A 20,336-nucleotide genomic window follows, 5' to 3' on the forward strand; every position below is an offset into this window, starting at 1 on the left:
ATGCATTCTATTTTTTGTTTTATTCAACTGTAATTTTTACAAGCCTTTCATAGTCATAGATGGAGTCTCGGCTGCAATGATAACATCAGTTAATAGCTGCAAGGTACACCCTTTTCTCTGACTTAGCCAGGTTACATCTGGTACCAGGAAACACAATTATGACACCATGCCAGTAGCAATTCATGCAGGCCCAATTGACAATGCAGACAATCAACTTGATAGAAGGAAGTATTTTATCTTTCCTGGTTTATTGAGGTTGTTATACTGTATGTGTGGGGGGGTTGAAATGAAAAGAAAAACAGAAGTAAAATGAATTAGTTGTGAGAACAGACTATACAGTACCACAATAACAAGAGAAGGATTTGATAGTAATCCTAATGTAATATATAGGTGTATGGCTAAAACAAAATGTATAATAATAGATTGTTCTACCCATGTGAGAAGCAGGATACAGAGTACTAGAAATTAAATATCTTTGTGTTTTGGACCATTGTTCAAGCAAAATAAGCAATGTAAAGAAGTCACATGGGGCTCTTTGAACTTGGGAGGAGCATTTTTCACTATCTTCTAACATTTTTTAGACTATTCCATTATTTGCCAAAATAATCATCGGTTTAATCAGGAATGAAAATAAGTGTAAGTGCAGCCCTAAACGGTGTAATATCTCACCATCTGAACTCACATTAGAAATACACAGATATACAGGAAACTCAGAGTTGCTGATATGAAACAGATAACTAGGAACTGGTTAAACCCTACCACCACCTTTATGCAACTGGAAGTCTTATGTAAACAGCATTCAATCAAGATCAAGAATAATACTGTTTTAAATGGTGGAATAAATGGATTAAAGGCATACTATGTAACTTTTCCTCTTCGGTCCCCCTACAGGTTGTCTCATTGGAACTACAGCCACGCAAGCTGTAGTTCCAATGAGACAACCTGTAGGGGGACCGAAGAGGAAAAGTTACATATTATGCCTTTAAATATGAGGATTACAATTAAACAATACTGGAAGATTCAGCCTCTGACGAGTTTGAAGAGTCAACTGTGTTTCTGTGTGTAGGTATGTACACATATGTATGTATATATGTGTGTATGTATACATGTGTGTGTGTATATATATATATATATATATATATACTGCATATGTGTATATGTATGGGCACCATCACACTAGCCTACTTCATTTCTTTTTTCTCAATCTATCCTTTCTTTTTTTCTCTTCTTTTATTTGTCTATTTATTATTTTTCCTCATTAAATATATTAACATGTAGGATTGCATCATATGCAAAAAAATGTAAATTTACGTTCTTAACATTCTTTACTCCTGCAGTAAATAAAAAATAGTTCAATATCTTAAAGTAAAATCATTATAATTATAACATGAAGCTAATTAGATAGTTTGGTTAAGTGAGAACCATCTAGAAAAAATGTGGCAAAAACTACCTTTTCAGTCATTTTATGCAGGTAAAACTTTTTTTGGTTTTCAAAGCTGATATCAGCGGATGCTTGCAGCATGCTGATATCCAGTATTAGCACATATCAATAGTGGCATGGATTGCATTCCAAAATCTGGTAATTTGTCTCAGGAGCAGCTGCCTCTATGCACATATACACTGCCAGTGAGAAAAGAAAACAGGCTACAGTGGAGGAAGAGATGAGTGTGTGCGAGGTGGGAAGATGTCTGCTGTTGTGTTGTGCTCTGAATTCCTCACCTGGATCTTGATCTTTGCCCTGAAAAAATACACACAGAGTTACACACTGACAAAGGCACATGCATTATCACGGACATACACATGCACATTTAAACACAAATGTTTTGATCTTTTTCTCCATTGATCACTAGTTCATTCATCAATTTCTCCATCACAAGCACACACAAATCACTGCCACGGTGAAAGGGAATATCCTTAACATCTCAAGTCATCCAAAGTCAGTGCAACCTGCATCCCATTCTACTACCTTATAACCTACTAAATCAATTATAAGCTACACTCAGTGAGCTGAATACTGTATGTTCGGACACACACTAATGTTATCCCTTTACTGCTGCACACACAGAATTCATATTTTAACCCAGCCTGCTATCTAACCTACAGTATACAGGCCACATGCAGCAGGCCTGGCCTGGACGACACTTCATAACATATTAAAACCCATATCGCATTCACTGACGCCACAGGCAAGCTACTGTGTGTCCCGCTGCAGCAGATATATTTCAAAGTTGCAGAGAGGTTAAACTAATGTGATTGTTATGGGCAAATACAGATATTTTTAGCAGTTCATGACATTTTGTTTGATTTTGTGTTTCTGAAAGAAAACTGCATGAAGCCAATGGTGGCATTCTGAAGTATTTCCACACAAAATACAGTAGTAGTAGTACTACTGCTTCTATAAATAATAACAACAATACAACACACTGTATTCGTACATATTTTTTGTGTACATTGCAACAGAGCATTTAGTCGAAAGGTTTCTGCTGTTTTAAAAAAGTTTGAATGTTGCATTTTGAGTTTGTGTTGAGCACTTTTTCTGCAAAAAAACACTTCTTATTAGTAACTATACAGTAACTGACACCAGAAATAAACTCAGAGCAATAGGGACACTTGTTAATTTCACCCCAGTTTTGTGTTTTTGCTGATGAGATACACATCTTACCTGCACAGTGCAGTTTTAGCTAGTTTTTGGGCATAATTATAGAAAGCCTAGTTTAATTTCCTGCTTAGGGATACTTTTGATCATTGTAGCAATAAAGCCAACAGGAGTTTCTGAAACAGCAGAGACATCTCTGGGTAAATCTGCAAAAACATTCTCGTTTTTGGTGTCAGGAAGGCTGCAGCAAGTAAAGTCAATTGGAGTCTCCTTGGCAAATAGCTGCAGGAGAGAGCAGTCTTCAAAGTGCAGCAAAGCTTTGGAGAGGAGGCGAACCGCAGACATAGGGAGACAGTATACACATCAACACACACACACACACACACACACACACACACACACACACACACACACAGACACACACACACACACACACACACACACACACGCACATCAGCAGCAGCTCACCTGAGTTCTGACGGAGCCGGGATCTGAAAGAAGTTTGAGAACAGGCATAGTGAATGACGGGTTAGCGGGTGCACGCAAACACTTGCACACACTCGTCGGTACAAGGCAACACTCCCTCATTAGTGGAGAAAGCCGACACTCGTGTCTGACCGTGGTTCACTTTGTTTTGCTGTGCTGCCACTACCTGACAGCCAGGGGTAGAGGAGGTAACGAGGCGTGGGGGTGTAGAGGAAGGGGGGGGGGGCAAACCTGAGGTTTTTGCTCCACCAGTTTCTTTCATTGGCTCCCTGAGGGACAGGTTACACCCCCTAGACACACACCAACACACACCCTTGCACACACAAGTACTCCTGTACCTGTACAAACAGAGCGATTGCATAAGTATACACATACCTTCACAGTCACAAACAGGCCAGCTGGCCGAAAGCCACTAATATATACCTACAGTACCTATATGCACACACACACACACACACACACACACACACACACACACACACACACACACACACACACTCCTCTCAGCAGGCCTGTTGTTCCTCAAGTGAACCTTGACCTGTTACGCAAACACCTGGTGAGGCAGCTGATAACAGAGACAAATTCAGGAAAACAATGGCTTATCTCTGACACACATGCGCGCACACACACACACACACACACACACACACACACACACACATATATAACCCTATACTGTGATGCTGTGATTGTGTGTTTGTGCAGCCCTGCTTGTGTATTGATAATATATCTACATGCAGACAGTGTGGTGGCTTTCTGACCGTTAGAGTGAATAAAGTAACTGTAACTTAGCAGCTTTTTTTGTACTTCTACTAGTTTCAGATTTCTTAAAATACTTTTTCTAGTAGGTTCAAAAGTATTGGTCCTGTCCCTGCACATTTTCCTGTACTGTACCAGCAGAGAGTGGATACTGTGTGGAGTAATAAGAGGGGGAATTCAAACCGACACCCCAGTCTTCACCCACTCTCGCCGCCGGTGTCGCCCAAATCTACTCAGGTACACACAGTGCCCAGGTGGGCCTGGCACTGTTATTGCCTCTGCGACCTGATGGCACAATGACCGATGCCCAGTCCAACAGGAGCTGGCAGCTTGCCACGAGGAATACAGACAAACACGCACAATTGTGACACGCAGTGTTGCAGGTTGTAACAGTAAAACCTGCACGCTCGCTTGCTTTTTAAAAAAACATTGTGCAGAGTTCTGGTGCCATGAGAACACAAGCATGCACTTTCAAGACCTAGAGAACTTCCACATACAAAAAGTATGAATTTAGTTTTTTCACCTCTTCACTCTCTCTCTCTCTCTCTCTCTCTCTCTCTCTCTCTCTCTCGCTCTCTCTCTCTCGCTCTCTCTCTCTCTCTCTCTCTCTCTCTCTCTCTCTCTCTCTCTCTCTCTCTCTCTCTCTCACACACACACACACACACACACACACACACACACACACACACACACACACACACACACACACACACACACAGAGGACATGCTAATGTAGTTTCTGAAGGCTTTTTTTTTCATTCCACACGTCTGAAGTATTCCCACCATTTCTCTTGGAGCTGTCAGTGCTCCTGCTCAGGGAGCTGAGTGACAGATACACAATAGGGGCATAATAAAAAAAAGTCATGAGTTTCATAAAACTCCTCAGTAAAACTACTATTAAGCTTTGGGGATCGGTACAATGATACACAGTGACATTGCCTTTAAGGTGCTCAGAAGTGTCAGAACCACCCAGAGAAGTGGAGGAGCTTTGGATAGCTGAATGAAATTCTGCAATATGGATCGAATACTTGGATAACCTTGGTTGGTAGAAAAGAAAATAAGGACACTTAAAGGTTGTTATTTAATTAGAGTCCCACAATTCAACAAAGTCACAGTGAAACGGATCTCCCTCATACGCATAATTAGTCACATGAGACACTCATACATCATGTTTAATATTTTGTGTAAAGCAGTAGTGTGTTACCTGTTTTTCCACAGCTGCCAAAGCGGCCCAGGCATTCTTTATGGGCACCTAAACCACACTTGGAGCACAGGTAGCCCTGGTTAAAGATGCCCCTGCAGACAATGAACAGGACAAGGCATCACATGGATTGCTTGACAGTATACACACAGTAGTAACAGTATATTGATGCAAATAATAGCTAAAATGAAATGGCAATCATGGTTCCCAAGATGGTGAATCCTAATGACTTTGGCAATCCCCTGATACCTCAACAACTATTGGACGGATCGCCATTCCTGTCCTCTTCTGGATAATTTGTTATGACTTTGGTGACCCCCTTAACACAATGGTTCCCAACCTTTTTGGTCTGAGGTAACCCCAGTGCCTTGGCAGATGAACTCAAGTACCCCTTTATCGATTCTCAATGTATGTTCCAAATATATAACACTATTTATTATATAAAAGTAAATATTGTTCCTCTTTTCATACAATTGAACAGTCAATATTTAAGTTGGTTTAGTCAGCAATCATGCTACTACTACTACTTGGAGTGAAGCTGAATGTTTCAAATGTTTATCCATGATTTTAAGTATGGCTGCTTTTAGCTAAATGATTCAGCCGCTTATCCAATACCTCATGCTAACTATTTAAACCATTTATCCATTACTTTAAGCTAACTATTTCAACTGTTTATCCATTACCTTTAGCTAACTATTGAAACCATTTATCCATTACCTTTAGCTAACTATTTCAACCATTTATCCATTACTTTTAGGTAAGTATTTAATGCATTTTTCCATTACTTTAAGCTAGTTATTTTAACTGTTTAGTCTGTACTATATTCTACCATGTATACATTACTTTTAGCTTACTGTTTGAACTTCTGTTTGCTTGCTAACTGTTTTCACTCACTCATCACTCATTACATAACTTTAACATGTAGTGTTCAGATGTTACAGCTGACTTAATATGTGGATATATTCTTTAAATTAATAATCCTAAAACTAATGTTTTTTTTTCAAATTAGTTGACCTACACTAAAATCTTACCCCCTGGCAACAGCAGAAGTACCCTCTGGGGTACAAGTACCGCATGTTGGGAATCCCTGCCTTAGTATTTCATCTAGCGCTACCATCAGGTCAAGAATTTAATTTGTCGAAATCTTTTGCTGACCAAAGTAGCCTACCAACTACCTGCTAAACTAATTCTAATTTCAATCAATCTCAGCTGTAAATTGTGTTTAGTGCTTATTTGCTAATGTTAGCATGGTAACATGCTAAACTAATATGGTCAACACATCATACCTGCTAAACAGCAATATTACAGCATTGTTATTTTGAGCATGTTTGTATACTGACGTTAGTGCAGGTGTGGTAGGTAGATGGCATACAACAGGTAATTCTAATAAGTTTTACTTTGAGCTATTCAAGACCAAAAAATCAGCTCATATCTAATAACTACTGAAAAGAAAACACACACACACACGCAGAGATTGAAGCAGCGTGTAGTTCTGTTTTTATTCACATAACCATCTCAGAGGCCCTAATTAAAATGACATGAAAGTAAAGGCTGCTTTGCGCTGCTCACCAGCTAATTGTCTGTTTAACCTCTTCACATGCAGGTACACTATTAATAGTTTTTTGCGCAGTTCAGAACTAGAATGTGTGTGTTGCATTGGTGGAGGATGTCAGAGCAGTGAATTTAAATCAATAGGACACCACTCCTTCACAATTTTTATGAAATCACATGAAAGGAAAAAGGTTTGCCTAAGATTTCCCTTTCAGATTAACGTAAATATACGTTACTGAATATTCATATGTAGCATGTTTTCTGATTAATGACACAATACCTCAGCAAGGCCTGTGCTTTTATATATCTTATCATAAAACATTAAAAGTCCTCTGAGTACCAGTGTAGCACACATGATCTCAGGTTTGTGCTGCAGGTTTTATAAAATAATGGCATACACATCTTGAAATCACAGAATTGACTTGACTCATTGGACTCGTGATTCATGAAGTAATTTGATATTTGGTGCCTATTAGATAAGAGGTTACATTTCTATTATGTCTTTTCAAGTTAATCCAATGCTCTAGCACAATAGCTATAATGAAATAGTCCAAAGGACCAATCATTATTTAAAGAAAGACTTGAGAAATAATCAAGAAAATAATGACACACTATACTGCATGATTCTTGTTTTTCTTATATTATATCCTCAGCAAATGTTGGTGAATTCAGCGACTGGCTCTGTATATTCACAGTGTAATAATCTTGTCCCCTTTCCCCATCCATCTCCTTGAAGAAGTGCTGAAGTGTGACACACGTTACGGTCCTTGATTGGTGAAACCACTCATTCCTTCCCGTTGTGAGAAAGGCCGCGAGGCGCAGTCCTCTGGGTGACGATACCATTCAGCAAATTCAAAAGAAACTTTGTGTAACTAAGTCACATGTGCAGAGGAAGAGAGGAGTCAAGGGAAAGTGACGAATAGATTGTTAGGGTACACTGGAGAGGAATAGGAAGAGTGGAGGTCTTTCAAAGGAGTCCTGACAGATGTTTGAAGGGAAAGGGTCCACGTCTCGTCCTCAGTCTTTCTGTTTCACGATAGCCTTGAAGAGGGTTTTGTGCTGCTTCCACTGTGTGTGTGTGTGTGTGTGTGTGTGTGTGTGTGTCTGTCTGTCTGTCTGTGTCAGTGTGTGTGAATAAAAATAGGCCTCTTACCTCAGCAGCATGTGGCAAGAGTTGCAAGAGGTGATCCTTTCGAAGGTGTGCATATTAAACTCATGGGAGTTGTTAGTGGCGTTCTCAGGACGAATGTTGGATCTAAACAAGACATACACAACAAACATGCAATGTGGATGGGTTACCATGACATAGTATTTGATAAAGAATATTCTGAAAAGTTGGTTGTAATATATATGTTTTGTAGGTGAATAAAGCATGATGTACGTGTGATGTGTTTTGATTTTGATGGACTCACACTGGTCTGCATGTCACTGTGTTTACATTCTCAAAGTTAAAAAAAACTTTTCTGAATATGCCATTACTTTTTAGACTGATTTCCTAAAAAACAACTTGCAGGAAGTTGAAGCTTGGTTGAGATAAGTGGTCCATGACAGTAAAACACCGTAACCTTACTATCATTACATACTAATGCAGTTCAAGCAAGGACTTTTTCCAAAAAACTCTCTTGTTAATGAATTAAGGGTCAAAAACTATTAACAAATATTTCAAAGGTATAATGCAAATCTGCTTCTTTCTTGCATTCAAAATGCAGTGTCCGCGAAATCGCAAGTTGGAGTGTCCTTGAATCCACCACTGAGTTTTTAATATAGTCTCTGCTCATGCACCTGCCTTACTACATGATGATATAAAAACTTGATATCTATGATGATGATATCTATTTAGGGTTCAGGATCCTGAACTTAAAGCTCCCTATATCATATGTAACACTAACAATATTGTACTGTATGTGCTGTTCTGTGCCCCTGAACACATCTATTATAATTAATGGAAGAGTTCAATCTCAAAATCAGGACAAGCAGTTGGACAAAACAGTACAAAACATGGTGACCACTATTGTAGGTTGTACTTCAAAGAGATGAGCCCAAATGAATGAATGAAAATGAAAAAAATTGTTGCCCGTTTTGTTAGTTTTCAAACAGCTTTGGTCTTTGATGAAAACATGAATTTCAAAGCAAAAATTATTTTTTTTTCACTTACAATAGTCAACAAACTTCCCACTGATACGGTTCTTTGAAGTGGAAAGGAGAGAATTGCAAATAGACAGGCAAGGTCTGCTTGAAGTGAACACTGAAGTATTCTTGGCCCCTTGGGACATTTGTGTGTGTGTGTGTGTGTGTGTGTGTGTGTGTGTGTATGAAAGAAAAAGACAGGATTTGCCCAAGTTTGCCTGTAACACAAATGCCTGTTTGTTTCAAATGTAAGTGGTCTTTCCTTTGTTTTTCAGTGTTATGATGATAGCTACTGCAGACATGATGACATTGTTGCATAAACGTTTTGCTTAATATGCACAGGTGCTACTTTTGAAACTGAAATAATAAGTCAAACTGAAGGGCTACAACATGTTCTCTGTAAAATAGGACAAACGTGTCAAAGAAGAAAGAAGACCTTCAGTGGTGTCCTCTCCTCTTTACAGAGGTCAACCAATATATCCGCTTTGTAGGGAAGATTGTTGTTAACTATGAAACAAGAAAAGGGGGTCCATTTCCACAAAAATAATCACACTGAAAAGTTACTGAATATGTTGCTATGGCATATGACAAAAAACCCTCATAGAACCCCCTGAGCTTCCTTTTTTTGTCAACTTGACTTTCAGAGTATGACTGGCCTCCTCCAGTTCCACTATTTCTTTGTCTGCTGGTGCTTTTAAAGATGTCCGATGCAACTTTGTACAGTCCGCTGAGAGGTGGGACTTTCAAACTCTGAAATACAATATGACTTCATTTGCAGTCTTCCTCTGACTTTCAAGGATGGACTGGGGTGCTCACTCACAGCTGTCTAAGCAACAGTTTCCATTTCTTGCTTTCTGTCTGTGGAGCGGTGGGTCTACCTACCCCTTTGTGGCTGCTGAACTCAGTCAAGCAGCAAACAGTGGGACGTAAAGGCGGCACGAGAGAAAACAACTGGTTACAGATCAGCTATTAAGCATCGCTGTGGGAGCATGTGATTGCCTGGCAACGTCTTTTTATTCTCGCAGCTCGTTAATTCCGCCTCAAAAGTGAATCAACCAAAGCCCCTGTTATCTCAGTCTCACGCCACACTTCCTTATCCTAATCCTCTTCTTCACTTCCTGTTGGGACCTGTTGCTTTGTTTTTATAGCTTGAACATGTCATTTCACAGATTTTTCTTCTCTTTTCATTCTTCTCCTTTTTTTTTCTCAGGCTCTATTTCTATATTTTCAGTGTAATTGCACCTGCCTGAGAGCTCCACAGCTCGTAACTAATTGTCACTGCTGTCACTGGCAGTTCATCCAGGGATCTGAGAACAGGTGTCTCAGCTCTAGCTTATGAAAATGCAGGAAGACTGGGAGGATGCTGTGTGGAACACATCTAAGTTCGCTGATATGGTCCTTTTATTTTAAATATCTGTCTGTTGTCATCTACATCAGATACAATGGATTGGATGTGGTTTTCCTAATGAAGGAGATACATTTCAAAAAGAATGGTTAAAATAGAAGCAGCGGATGCTGGGATATCCTGAGAATAATAATAATCTTTTAGAATAAAATACTTGATCCTACATTTCCCTGCCGCTTAAAAAGTTGTTTTGTTTATTTCAAATATGTATCGCTAGCAACTAGCTAGTTGTCATTGCTACGATGCTACTACCAAAACAAATATAACGTTATATATAAAAACTCACCAGGAATAACAACTGTCTGGGCAGCCCTCTGCCAAGATAGCTGTTTTGTATTAACATCCTGAGATTTATCATAAATTAGGCTATAGGAAAATCACGTTCTTTTAATTCGCACGGAAGTTAAATACAGCCGTTGTGTATACACGGGAGAATATATTGGAGGCACGTTCACGAGTCTGCTCTCTCATTGGCTACCGCTCGCCAAAAGTTCACTCTGAGTCAACTTTTGGAGAGCGGAGGACATCTGCCATCAGCAGACTTGGCTCATACCGCTGTTCTTATAGGGAATGAACTGTATCACTCCGCTCTGCTGCCTTCGAAGCTGCCTGTAAAAACCCAGCGTATGTCTGGTAAACGCACACATCTTTCAAACTACACACCTTCAGTTTGTAACAAAGGTTTTCTGTTAATGTATTGCAGTCTCCGGGACCAAACCGGTGTTACCCTGACAACATCACTATGACATCATCAGACTTTACAAAGTTTCTTAAGAACCACAGAGGAGGTTACACAGCTCTTCAAATGTCTCCTGCTGCACTAATTGTAAGCATGTACTGTTCCGCTTTACTGTGCAAGATGTCAGTATCTTTCCGCTACCAATTTCATAAGACAAATTCCTGTACACGCCTTGGTCGTGATAAACAGGATGGGTGGTGATGGCGCAGTGGATATGACACGTCTTTGGTGTGGGAGACCTGGGTTCGATTCCCACTGCGATACATCAACCAATGTGTCCCTGAGCAAGACACTTAACCCCTAGTTGCTCCAGAGGCGTGCAACCTCTGACATATATAGCAATTGTGAGTCGCTTTGGATAAAAGCGTCAGCTAAATGACATGTAATGTAACGATCTCATTGAATTGCAGCTTTATTTCATGGTTTGGAATGAGAGAATTGAGTCTTGTGTGACTCCTGGCCCCCTGCTCTAGATCAAACACCAGCTTGATACAACAATTCAGCTAACAAGCCACATCTTCACAAACCTTCCTGTGGTATAATCTTTACTCTTCTGTTTTTGTATAGTCATTAAAACCATTTACAGTTTCCACATGTTTGCCCAGTGTTGTATGAATTGTGCTTTAGACTTCAGTTACTTTAGTAATCTTAATATCTAAGTATCTACTTCTACAGGTATTGTATACCTTATACAACTCGTCCGGCCTTTATGTGTCAACGCTGTGAAAGACAGAATGGTTGGTAAAATATCGTTGAGACAATTAGTTAGTCATTTGTCTTCCTTGGCTCTAAAAGTGAAATACTAAAGTTCCATTTGTCACTCTTGGCACCAGTTTCCCAGTCAGGTCAGCTGAATTGGATCCACTTCAGGATGCAGACTGGTTGCTGCAGTTTAACTACACACACCTGATGCTGCAATAAAATGTAACCAGTTGTGTCATCTGAGTTTAAAGTACTGAATGTTTATCAAATAGTGGATTCAAAATTTTGTTTCAGTCAGGTTCTGCTTTTAAAAGTAAGTGAGCGACTTATTATCTGCTCATCTTTTTGTCCCAGTGTTGTGTGTCTCATAAATCATCAAGTAACATCAAGTCTAACTTGAATAACAGGACGGGCGATGTGTGCGCTTTGATGCTGTGACAGAATGCAGCTGGGACAAAGAGGCACACGCTCTTATCACGCTCTTATGAACACACACAGAAGAAGCACACTCACATGGCCATGCCAAACTGATCCAGCCACTTCTTTTTCAGCTCTTTGGTCTTGAAGAAGAACTCAAAGCCGCTCTGGCCCTGGTTATGAGTGAGGTAGAATCCGTAGGACCACTGCAACGAGAAAAAAACAAAACGCACACATTTCAGACAGAAAACAAAACAACGGCGGCATTAATAAATTGAGGGTTTCGAGTGAAAGACAAACGGAGCATGAGGGGGCAGGTGCTGAAGGAGACAGGGTGCAGGGAGACAGATGGAGACAAAGAGATGCAAAATGAAAGATGGATGCCTTGGGGAAAGCAAGCACAAAGGCTGAAGGGATGGAGGGCAGCAGAACAGACAGACAGAGACAAAAGAGAGGAAGAGCATGAAGGGGAAGAGGAAACGAGTGTGAGGTAGCTGTGCCATATAACTGCTGGGCATCAGACAGCATGCACGGACCCAAGTGGTGAGTGGGCCAGTAATCAGCCACCATTACCCACTTCAAAGGCTAAATATTTGTCTATTAGCCTCTGTGTCAACACATGCCTCTGTGTTTTTTAGATGGCATCACTCAACAGATGCTTGTGAGATGCACTTTTTATGGCTCCTAGGTGGGGTTTTGAACTTCTAACACTCTGAAGGCTAAAAATGCCAAGCTCACAGTGCTGTCAGGGAAGCGCAAAGGCTCAAAAGGAAAGCAGCGCTTTACAGAGGCATTCCCAAGACTTAAGCTCAGCAAAGATATCTTGAGCAACCAATTTGTAAAGAGAAGGAGATGGTGTTGGTCTGTCTCTCTGTCAGTCAGTTTAGGTCATTTTTTGCTTGGTAGAACTTTGGAATTGAAAACGATCGCACATTCAGACTGATCATGTGAATTTTTTTTTTTTTAATCTTCCTAAAATATAATTAATCTGACCCTTGCTCATGTCTTTCACAGTGTGTGTCCATTACCCCTAACCCTAACCCCCAAGTGAACCCCTGTTATTTCAGAAACATTATTGACATTAAACCTGCAATAGTCGACGTTTCACTTCCGGGATTGCTCCGGTGTCTTTTTGGCCAGATGTCCGTTACCTTCCGTTTTCTTTGTGTTGGCATTTTAAACTCCGGTGGATTTCTGAGGACTATGGTTAACTGCTCCTCAGATCTCTGCAGGGTAAATCCAGACAGCTAGCTAGACTATCTGTCCAATCTGAGTTTTCTGTTGCACAACTAAAACAACCTTTGAACGTACACATGTTCCACCAAAACAAGTTCCTTCCCCAGGCTATTTTGCAGAGGCACTACCATTGTGTCCGACGCTAAGCACCGCCCAAGATGATTGTGATTGGTTTAAAGAAATGCCAATAAACCACAGCACGTTTTTCTCCCATCCTGGAATGCTGTGTGGACTAGCCAGACCCTCCTCCGCAGCGCTGTAGAGGAAGGTCTGGCAATGGGAGACTAAATCTGCAATTACAGTTTCTTTTGGCAACTTGGGGGCAGTGGAAACATGTTGAAAACACAACAGAAGTTGATATGTTGAACTTGTTAGCATACATGTGCCTATATACATATCCAGCAGACACTGAACAACATTTGGAGTAGTATATCTATCACCTGGGCAAATGTAAGTCCAACGTTCACTCTCTTTTAGCTAAGGCTGTACCAATAGTTCAAAGCTTTGAAACTTCATTCATAACTTTGATATTCAAATTCTTAATCAACATTGCAGTGCTGCGCTAGTGTTGGGCGATTGGACGAATATATGTGCGATTGGCTGAGTACATCAGCAGTTGTTTTTTGGGTGATATTGAGAGAGAGACAGCGGGGAAAAACAGCGTGTAGAGCCAGCATACTTTTACATATAACTCTGTGAATTAAAGGTTTATTTCCACCAAACCAGAGTTGGTGATTGTTGGAACAGTGGAAAGACTAACCAAGACTTTTTGAGTTTTATTTTGTTTCTGTCAAGTTTGACTGAAGTGTTTTATGATGCGTTAACAAGGCAAATAAGGTAGGCTTAGTTAGGTAAAACTTCAGTTCAGAAGGTGTAGGTTATATTTTCTGTTTAATAAGAAAAATAGGTGTAAGAAAATTTCTTTTCATGAGATTTTGCGAGTTTATTTTGTTAATTAGACAAAAAAAAAAAAGCTAAGAGAGCTTGTGGAAAGTATCGAACTTGCTGCTGGAATCTCCCAGCTTCAATAGAAACTTCGATTGTCAAAAAAGAAGGGAAAAAAAAGAGACATTAAGCCCTACTTTTAGCTCTGTTTTTGGTCTCCACCAACTCCTGAGGGAAATTACTGTTCAGCAGCTAGTCACTAACATAGTCTGTGTGCCTAAAACAATGCTGTGAGATTAAACCAAAACCAAAAGTAAAGTTGTGTGCTTGAAAACCCAAACAAAAAACTAAAAAAGCCACTTAAAAGCTCCATTTAGCCGCAAGGAACCGCAGAGTCGGCTGATGGTTATCAGTTGGTTCATCATTACAAGCGACACGTTACACACTACACATAATTTGATGTCTTATGTTATTATAAAAATAGTGACTATGGCAGTTGAAATGCATATGAAGCTTTAACTCTGCAGCAAAGGCTCAAACCACCAGCTTAAGTATGAAAAATGTCTACAGTCCAACGGTGGCACACACGTTTCCTACTTCTGTGTACAACAGTTAGACTTTGTTTGGTTTTACCTCCAGTTGACTTGCATGTAAATGTGATTATTTTGTTTCTATGATGGAGGTTCTTATTTCTGCTTCCCTCAGACAGCCATTGTCATCTTTGGCATTTCCATTATAAATATGTAATCAAACAAACTGCATCGTATCCATCATGTCAGAGGTGAATGATGCTGAGGATTCATTAAAAAAAACTGTATAAGCCCATATGGGTCTAAGCCTACTAATGTCTGCTATTTACAACATCATTATTACCCAAATAATTGTTTCCTGGCACACCTAAGATATCATTCTTCATTGTGAACGGCAATATTTTTCACCACTTGGCACTTAGTATTCACTGTGTGTGTGTGTGTGTGTGTGTGTGTGTGTGTGTGTGTGTGTGTGTGTGTGTGTGTGTGTGTGTGTGTGTAGTCAGGTCCAAAGCGAGGTTTAATGATAACACCATCTGGGAGGAGGCAGACTGTTCTAGTCTGACACTTTCAGTATTATGCTGGTGAACGAGCAAGACAATGTAAAACATGTGCTGGAACGAGCAATGTATCAAATTATATTCCGGTGATTAGTTAGTTGTTTGTGTTATGAGCTGGAAATATGTTTGCATGTAGTTCATTTTAGCAGCATATTAGGGGATTCAGGGCACAAAAGGCAGCAGTGGGGTGTAGATGTTGGTGCAGGTGCTTAAAAAATACAGGAAGCAAGTTAATTCAATTTTGACTCAATGTTATGAACTTGCGTTTATCTGATGAATTGTTATGTCTGCTCATTATGCTGAAGGAGTGCTGTTCATTGGTTTGTCAGGAGTCCAACATGGTTTGTGAGCTTTGCTGACTCAGTTAGAAAGACGCAATAATGGATTCAACAGTGCAAGACTTCCCTCCATTATAGCTGATTTGTTATTATATGAGATGCTTGTTTTGTACTTTTTATTTTACAGAATGTTAAGAAGTATGTTCTGCTATTATTTTTTTAACTTTTACAAGCTGTATATTATAGCAACAGTGAAAGTAGAAGGCAGAATACGCTCACTACATTGTTCTAGTCCTATTAGGATGGACATGGCATACAGCCCTGGGTAAAACTAAATGTCATTAAAAGCTGTTGTAAAATCACTGTAAATCACCGCTTAAAGTGGGTTATTGCTTTTTATAAATAATGAGAACACACCATAAACTTAAAAGCTGAATGCTCAAGACATATTTTCTTTTTCAGTCAGTGACCTGAATCAGTGAGGATTCAAAGTAACTCCACCAATCACACCCGAGAAACCGAAGCTTCCTTATTCTAGGTTAAAATAGAATAAAAAGATAAAATTAGACGTGTGTTTTACACTTTCCTCTCGGCTGTGATGCATGTGAAGACATGTTAACTGTAAAAATTAACAACTATTTGGCTGCCAGAATTACTGGGAAATTGTCATTGGATTAAAATTCAAGACCATATTTCATTGCTTAGAGTCCTGATTTCAGTGTGCAGCAAAAAAAGGAAGTAGACAAATGTGTTTCACGTAAAAGGACCTGAGCGGTACACAGTGTGTGTGTATTTCAGGCGTGTAGTGTGTAATAACAACAGTGTGTAAATTGTAATTTCCCTACTGGGGATTAATAAAAAGTATGAAATTAAATTTCAATTATTATTCAATATTTTGTGCAAATATGAGCAATAAATGCCCGTCACTTCAGCTTGATTTAATTGAGGCTAATGTTGCTGCATGGCTGATGTAAAACATAATCACCGTGGCCTTGCCAAAAGTGAAATTGAGTTACTCTTTGAGTTAAATGTTGACAAAGACGTGTTGCTGCCAAATAAACAGGAGAGAAAAAAAAAAAAATGAAATGACTGAAAGATGTTCTAATATCTTTTCCAAGGTGATGGCTAGATCTGAAACAACATTCAGGCCCTTAAACCCATTCTAGACACTAACACCTAACACCTAAGCATGACCTATTATACCCTATTCTTTGGTAGGGGATCCTCTGCATTGTGGCGTGGAGTAGTCTAGATCAACGGAAGTACATTTCTCTGTGTGTTGCCATTCTCAAAATCCCTTCGTTACATGCTGAAAATGGCAGGTTTTGAAGAAAATTTGGATTGTGCAACAAAGCAGGCCTGCTTGGATCTTTCGGTGAATGATTGTAAAGATTTACAAAGAATATGTTTACGGCATTTACTATCTAACTGGGACGTTTTGGTTGGAACTGATTGGCAGGACTGCTATGGACGAAGCACACACGGCGATACACTGGTTAGAGCAAATTACATTTAACCATGTATCCAGCTAATTTAAATAGTTCACGTTACTGTATTATGTGAACACTTAACTCCAGTTAATTTTGTATGTGGCGTTTTCCTTTGCGGGGTGCAAATGTTCCACCAAAACAAGTTCCTTCCCGAGTCTATTTTGCAGAGCCACGGTTTCTGCGTCAGGAGCTTAGCGCCACCCAAGACGATTGTGATTGGTTTAAAGAAATGCAAACAACCCAGAGCATTTTTTTCCCCCTATCGTAGAATGTATCTATGGTGTAGCCAGACCTTATTCCACAGTGCTGTGGAGATAGGTCTGGCAATGCGATACTAGGCATGGACAAAGAGTCAGCACAGACAGAATGCCACAATAACACAACTAAACAGGGCTGTGTCTCAAGAGAAGCCATATCCATATGTGTGTGTGTGTGTGTGTGTGTGTGTGTGTGTGTGTGTGTGTGTGTGTGTGTGTGTGTGCGGACCTTTCGGTTCTCCTTGTCCGATGTTGGGTTGTTGGTGATCTTGAAGAGGTGCAGGTCGATCACTTCTTTCATCTCATAGTTGTCTCCTCGCCGCTTACAAACGATCACCGCAGCGTCAAACAGGAAGATGTGCCTGCGGTTCAAAGAGCATCATGTCAAAGTCATATGAAGCATATATTCATGTTACTCTGTCCAGTGCAAATGGAAAATCATTTATCCCTAACATTATTACTAACTTAAAGCTACAGTATTATTTCTGACATAATAATAGAAATAATTAAAGTGCCCATATTATGAAAAAATCACTTTTTCTGGGATTTGGGGTGTTCTTTCGTGTCTCTGGTGCTTCCACACACATACAAACTTTGAAAAAAATCCATCCATGCTGTTTAGAGTGAGATACAGTTTCTGAATGTGTCCTGCCTTCAGTCTCTGGGTGAGCTGTTCAAAATTGGCACGGCTTGTGACGTCACAAGCCGAAACGAGCAGGCTAACCGCAACCATTAGCTCGTAGCGTTAGCGTTAGCATGCTACCTCATTCTCAATAGCAAAGCACTGCTAGCTGACATGAGCTACACCTGAGCTACTGAGCATGTGCGAGTGCAATCAAAGATAGTACAGAAGAAGAAGAAGAAGAAAAGAGGTCTCACTCTGTAGCTAAAACAGAGACCAGCTGAAAAGAGGATCTGCAGCAGTGAGAGAGAGCGGTGCAGTACAACAAAAATATGGTGTTTTTTGAAAATTAAACCATGTAAACCTATTCTGGTACAACCTTAAAATGCAATTATGAACCTGAAAATGAGCATAATATGGCTGCTTTAAGATTTAGTACACATTATCAGCCTGTTTGTCTGGAACTCATACCCTTGTACTTAACTTTATTTTGTTCTTCACCTACAAGACACACAGATTTAGTTTCTAACAGCACTTTGGCTTAAAGCAATGCATACTCTGGCAGTTTTCCAACCACAGCACCTGATTCTAGTTCAAGCTGCAGTCATTCAGTCAGTCAACCAGCGTGTCACCTGACATCTCACCTGTCCTGTTTAGCTCGTTTGTCCACCGAGGCCACCCGTACCTCCCCGTCACCTTTGGGTCTCCCGTAGTTACTCAGAGGCTGATTCTACAGATAAGGAGACAGAAAAATGATGGGGTGTAATCTGACAGGAAGAAAAGCAATTTTCAAATGAGATCAGCATCTAATTATTTGGAAGAAACAGGTGGCTTACCAGGTTTTCGATGGATTTCTGATACTGATCTATTTCTCGCAACGTCTCATTGTCTCGCTTGACTTCGTTGACGTACTGAGCCAAGTCCTGTCAACAAATCAGAAAACAAAGGCTTTCCTTTTTCCTTTTTCAATTTTTCCCCCCATTATGTGCTCAGGTTGTCTTTCTTTTTGTGCTGTTTTTCTCTCTTTCAAAAGTAACTATTTGCTGACGCTGTAAATGACATTGGGTAACTGAGCAGCCTTTGAGGCTACACAATGAGCAGGACTTGCTGCAGAAATGCTACATTTAGTGACATTTATTTATGTGTGGTCAAAAGTTGTGGACATGTGATGACTTGCATTCAAGTGCAATTCTTACAGTCTCTTTTTGGAGATGATCATGTTATGTCATGTTTGTGAGCCTACACAATTTGTTATAGCAGCTATAGCAGTTAACCAACAATCCAAAAAGCAATATTGCTTTCCCTTCGAGGCCCTAAACCTAATTTATTCCTGTATGAACACACTTTTCTGTGTTCTTCTCACTAGTTTACAGATTTCTGTGCACCAAAAAGGATTTAGCAACATTATTTAAATTTGATGACAATTGTGGGGTTGTTTGCTGAAGTTGCCCAGTTAGCACTGTCAATCAAATTGGATGGCAGCACGTCCACACAGTCCTAATGAATGAATTAGCAAGTGTTTAATGGCTTTAAGGGAATAAAACAAGACTCTAAGCGGCTCATACTGGAAAAGTGACTGTGACTATGTTTGTGTAGCTTTGGGTTGGTCCTTTCACTCGGTGTATGCTGGGATAAGAGTGTGTTGAAATAAAATAAACTGGATAAGCTGATGATGTACCTTCATGGCATCCAATGCCGTCCGCAGATTACTCTTCTCTGTGGCATCTTGAGTGTGTTTCACCAGCTCCTAGTGGACAGAAACAAATCACACACACAACATATAGGTAAGCAACTGTCCTATGATTACACGTCTTTCATGTCGTAAAACTGATTGAAAGGTCCCAAACTGTAAAAAGTGAGATTTCCATGTCCAGCAAGTCTAGGTGCTGTATAAATACTGTGAATGTATCAAAACTCTCAATTCACAGAGGAATGCACACAGCCTGTAATCAGAAACAGTGCCTTTAAACGAGCCGTCAGGACTTCTGTACGGTTGTGATGTCACAACTATACTTTATATAGGGAGAAAGTGCTGCTACAGTGCCGTTACATTATTTGCCCGGCTGCAATGACGGTTCAGAGCTGCAAAGAGTGCTAGTCCCCACAGTATTCCGGGATGGGAGAAAAAACATGCTCTGGTTTATTGCCATTTCTTTAAACCAATCACAATCGTTTTGGGCCCCGGTGCCGCTGCAAAATAGCCTCAGGAAGGAACTTGTTTTGGTGGAATATGTGTACGTTCAAACGTTGTTAAAGTCGTGCAACAGAAACTCAGACTGGACAGATGGTCTAGTTAGCTGTCTGGATTTACCCTGCAGAGATCTGAGGAGCAGTTTACCATAGTCCTCATAAAAGTTTAAAATTCAACACAAGGAAGCCTTAAGTAACGGAAATCTGGCCGAAAATAAGGACATGCGGCAGAATTTCGGGCAGCAACGGGGCAATCCCGGAAGTGGAAGGTCGAGGATATAGACTAACGACTAGCTAACATCATT

The 20,336-nt window shown here is 40.0% G+C and overlaps 1 protein-coding gene across 2 annotated transcripts in view; it reads right to left on the minus strand.

Annotated features, from left to right (window-relative positions):
* Positions 1 to 20,336, minus strand: part of LOC116046321 (guanine nucleotide exchange factor VAV3) — a 100,695-nt gene that overhangs the window by 24,179 nt on the left and 56,180 nt on the right. For both annotated transcript variants that reach the window (XM_031294650.2, XM_031294651.2), the window contains exons 11-19: positions 19,520 to 19,588; positions 18,678 to 18,764; positions 18,486 to 18,571; positions 17,449 to 17,581; positions 12,080 to 12,189; positions 7,747 to 7,848; positions 5,046 to 5,137; positions 3,065 to 3,087; positions 1,720 to 1,738 (exon numbers count right to left, since the gene is read on the minus strand). In XM_031294650.2, the coding sequence (XP_031150510.1) occupies positions 1,720 to 1,738; positions 3,065 to 3,087; positions 5,046 to 5,137; positions 7,747 to 7,848; positions 12,080 to 12,189; positions 17,449 to 17,581; positions 18,486 to 18,571; positions 18,678 to 18,764; positions 19,520 to 19,588 (721 nt within the window). The remainder of the gene's footprint in view (positions 1 to 1,719; positions 1,739 to 3,064; positions 3,088 to 5,045; positions 5,138 to 7,746; positions 7,849 to 12,079; positions 12,190 to 17,448; positions 17,582 to 18,485; positions 18,572 to 18,677; positions 18,765 to 19,519; positions 19,589 to 20,336) is intronic.

The sequence above is a fragment of the Sander lucioperca genome, chromosome 1 (genome assembly GCF_008315115.2).
Source record: "Sander lucioperca isolate FBNREF2018 chromosome 1, SLUC_FBN_1.2, whole genome shotgun sequence".
In the NCBI taxonomy this organism is placed as follows: Eukaryota; Metazoa; Chordata; class Actinopteri; order Perciformes; family Percidae; genus Sander; species Sander lucioperca.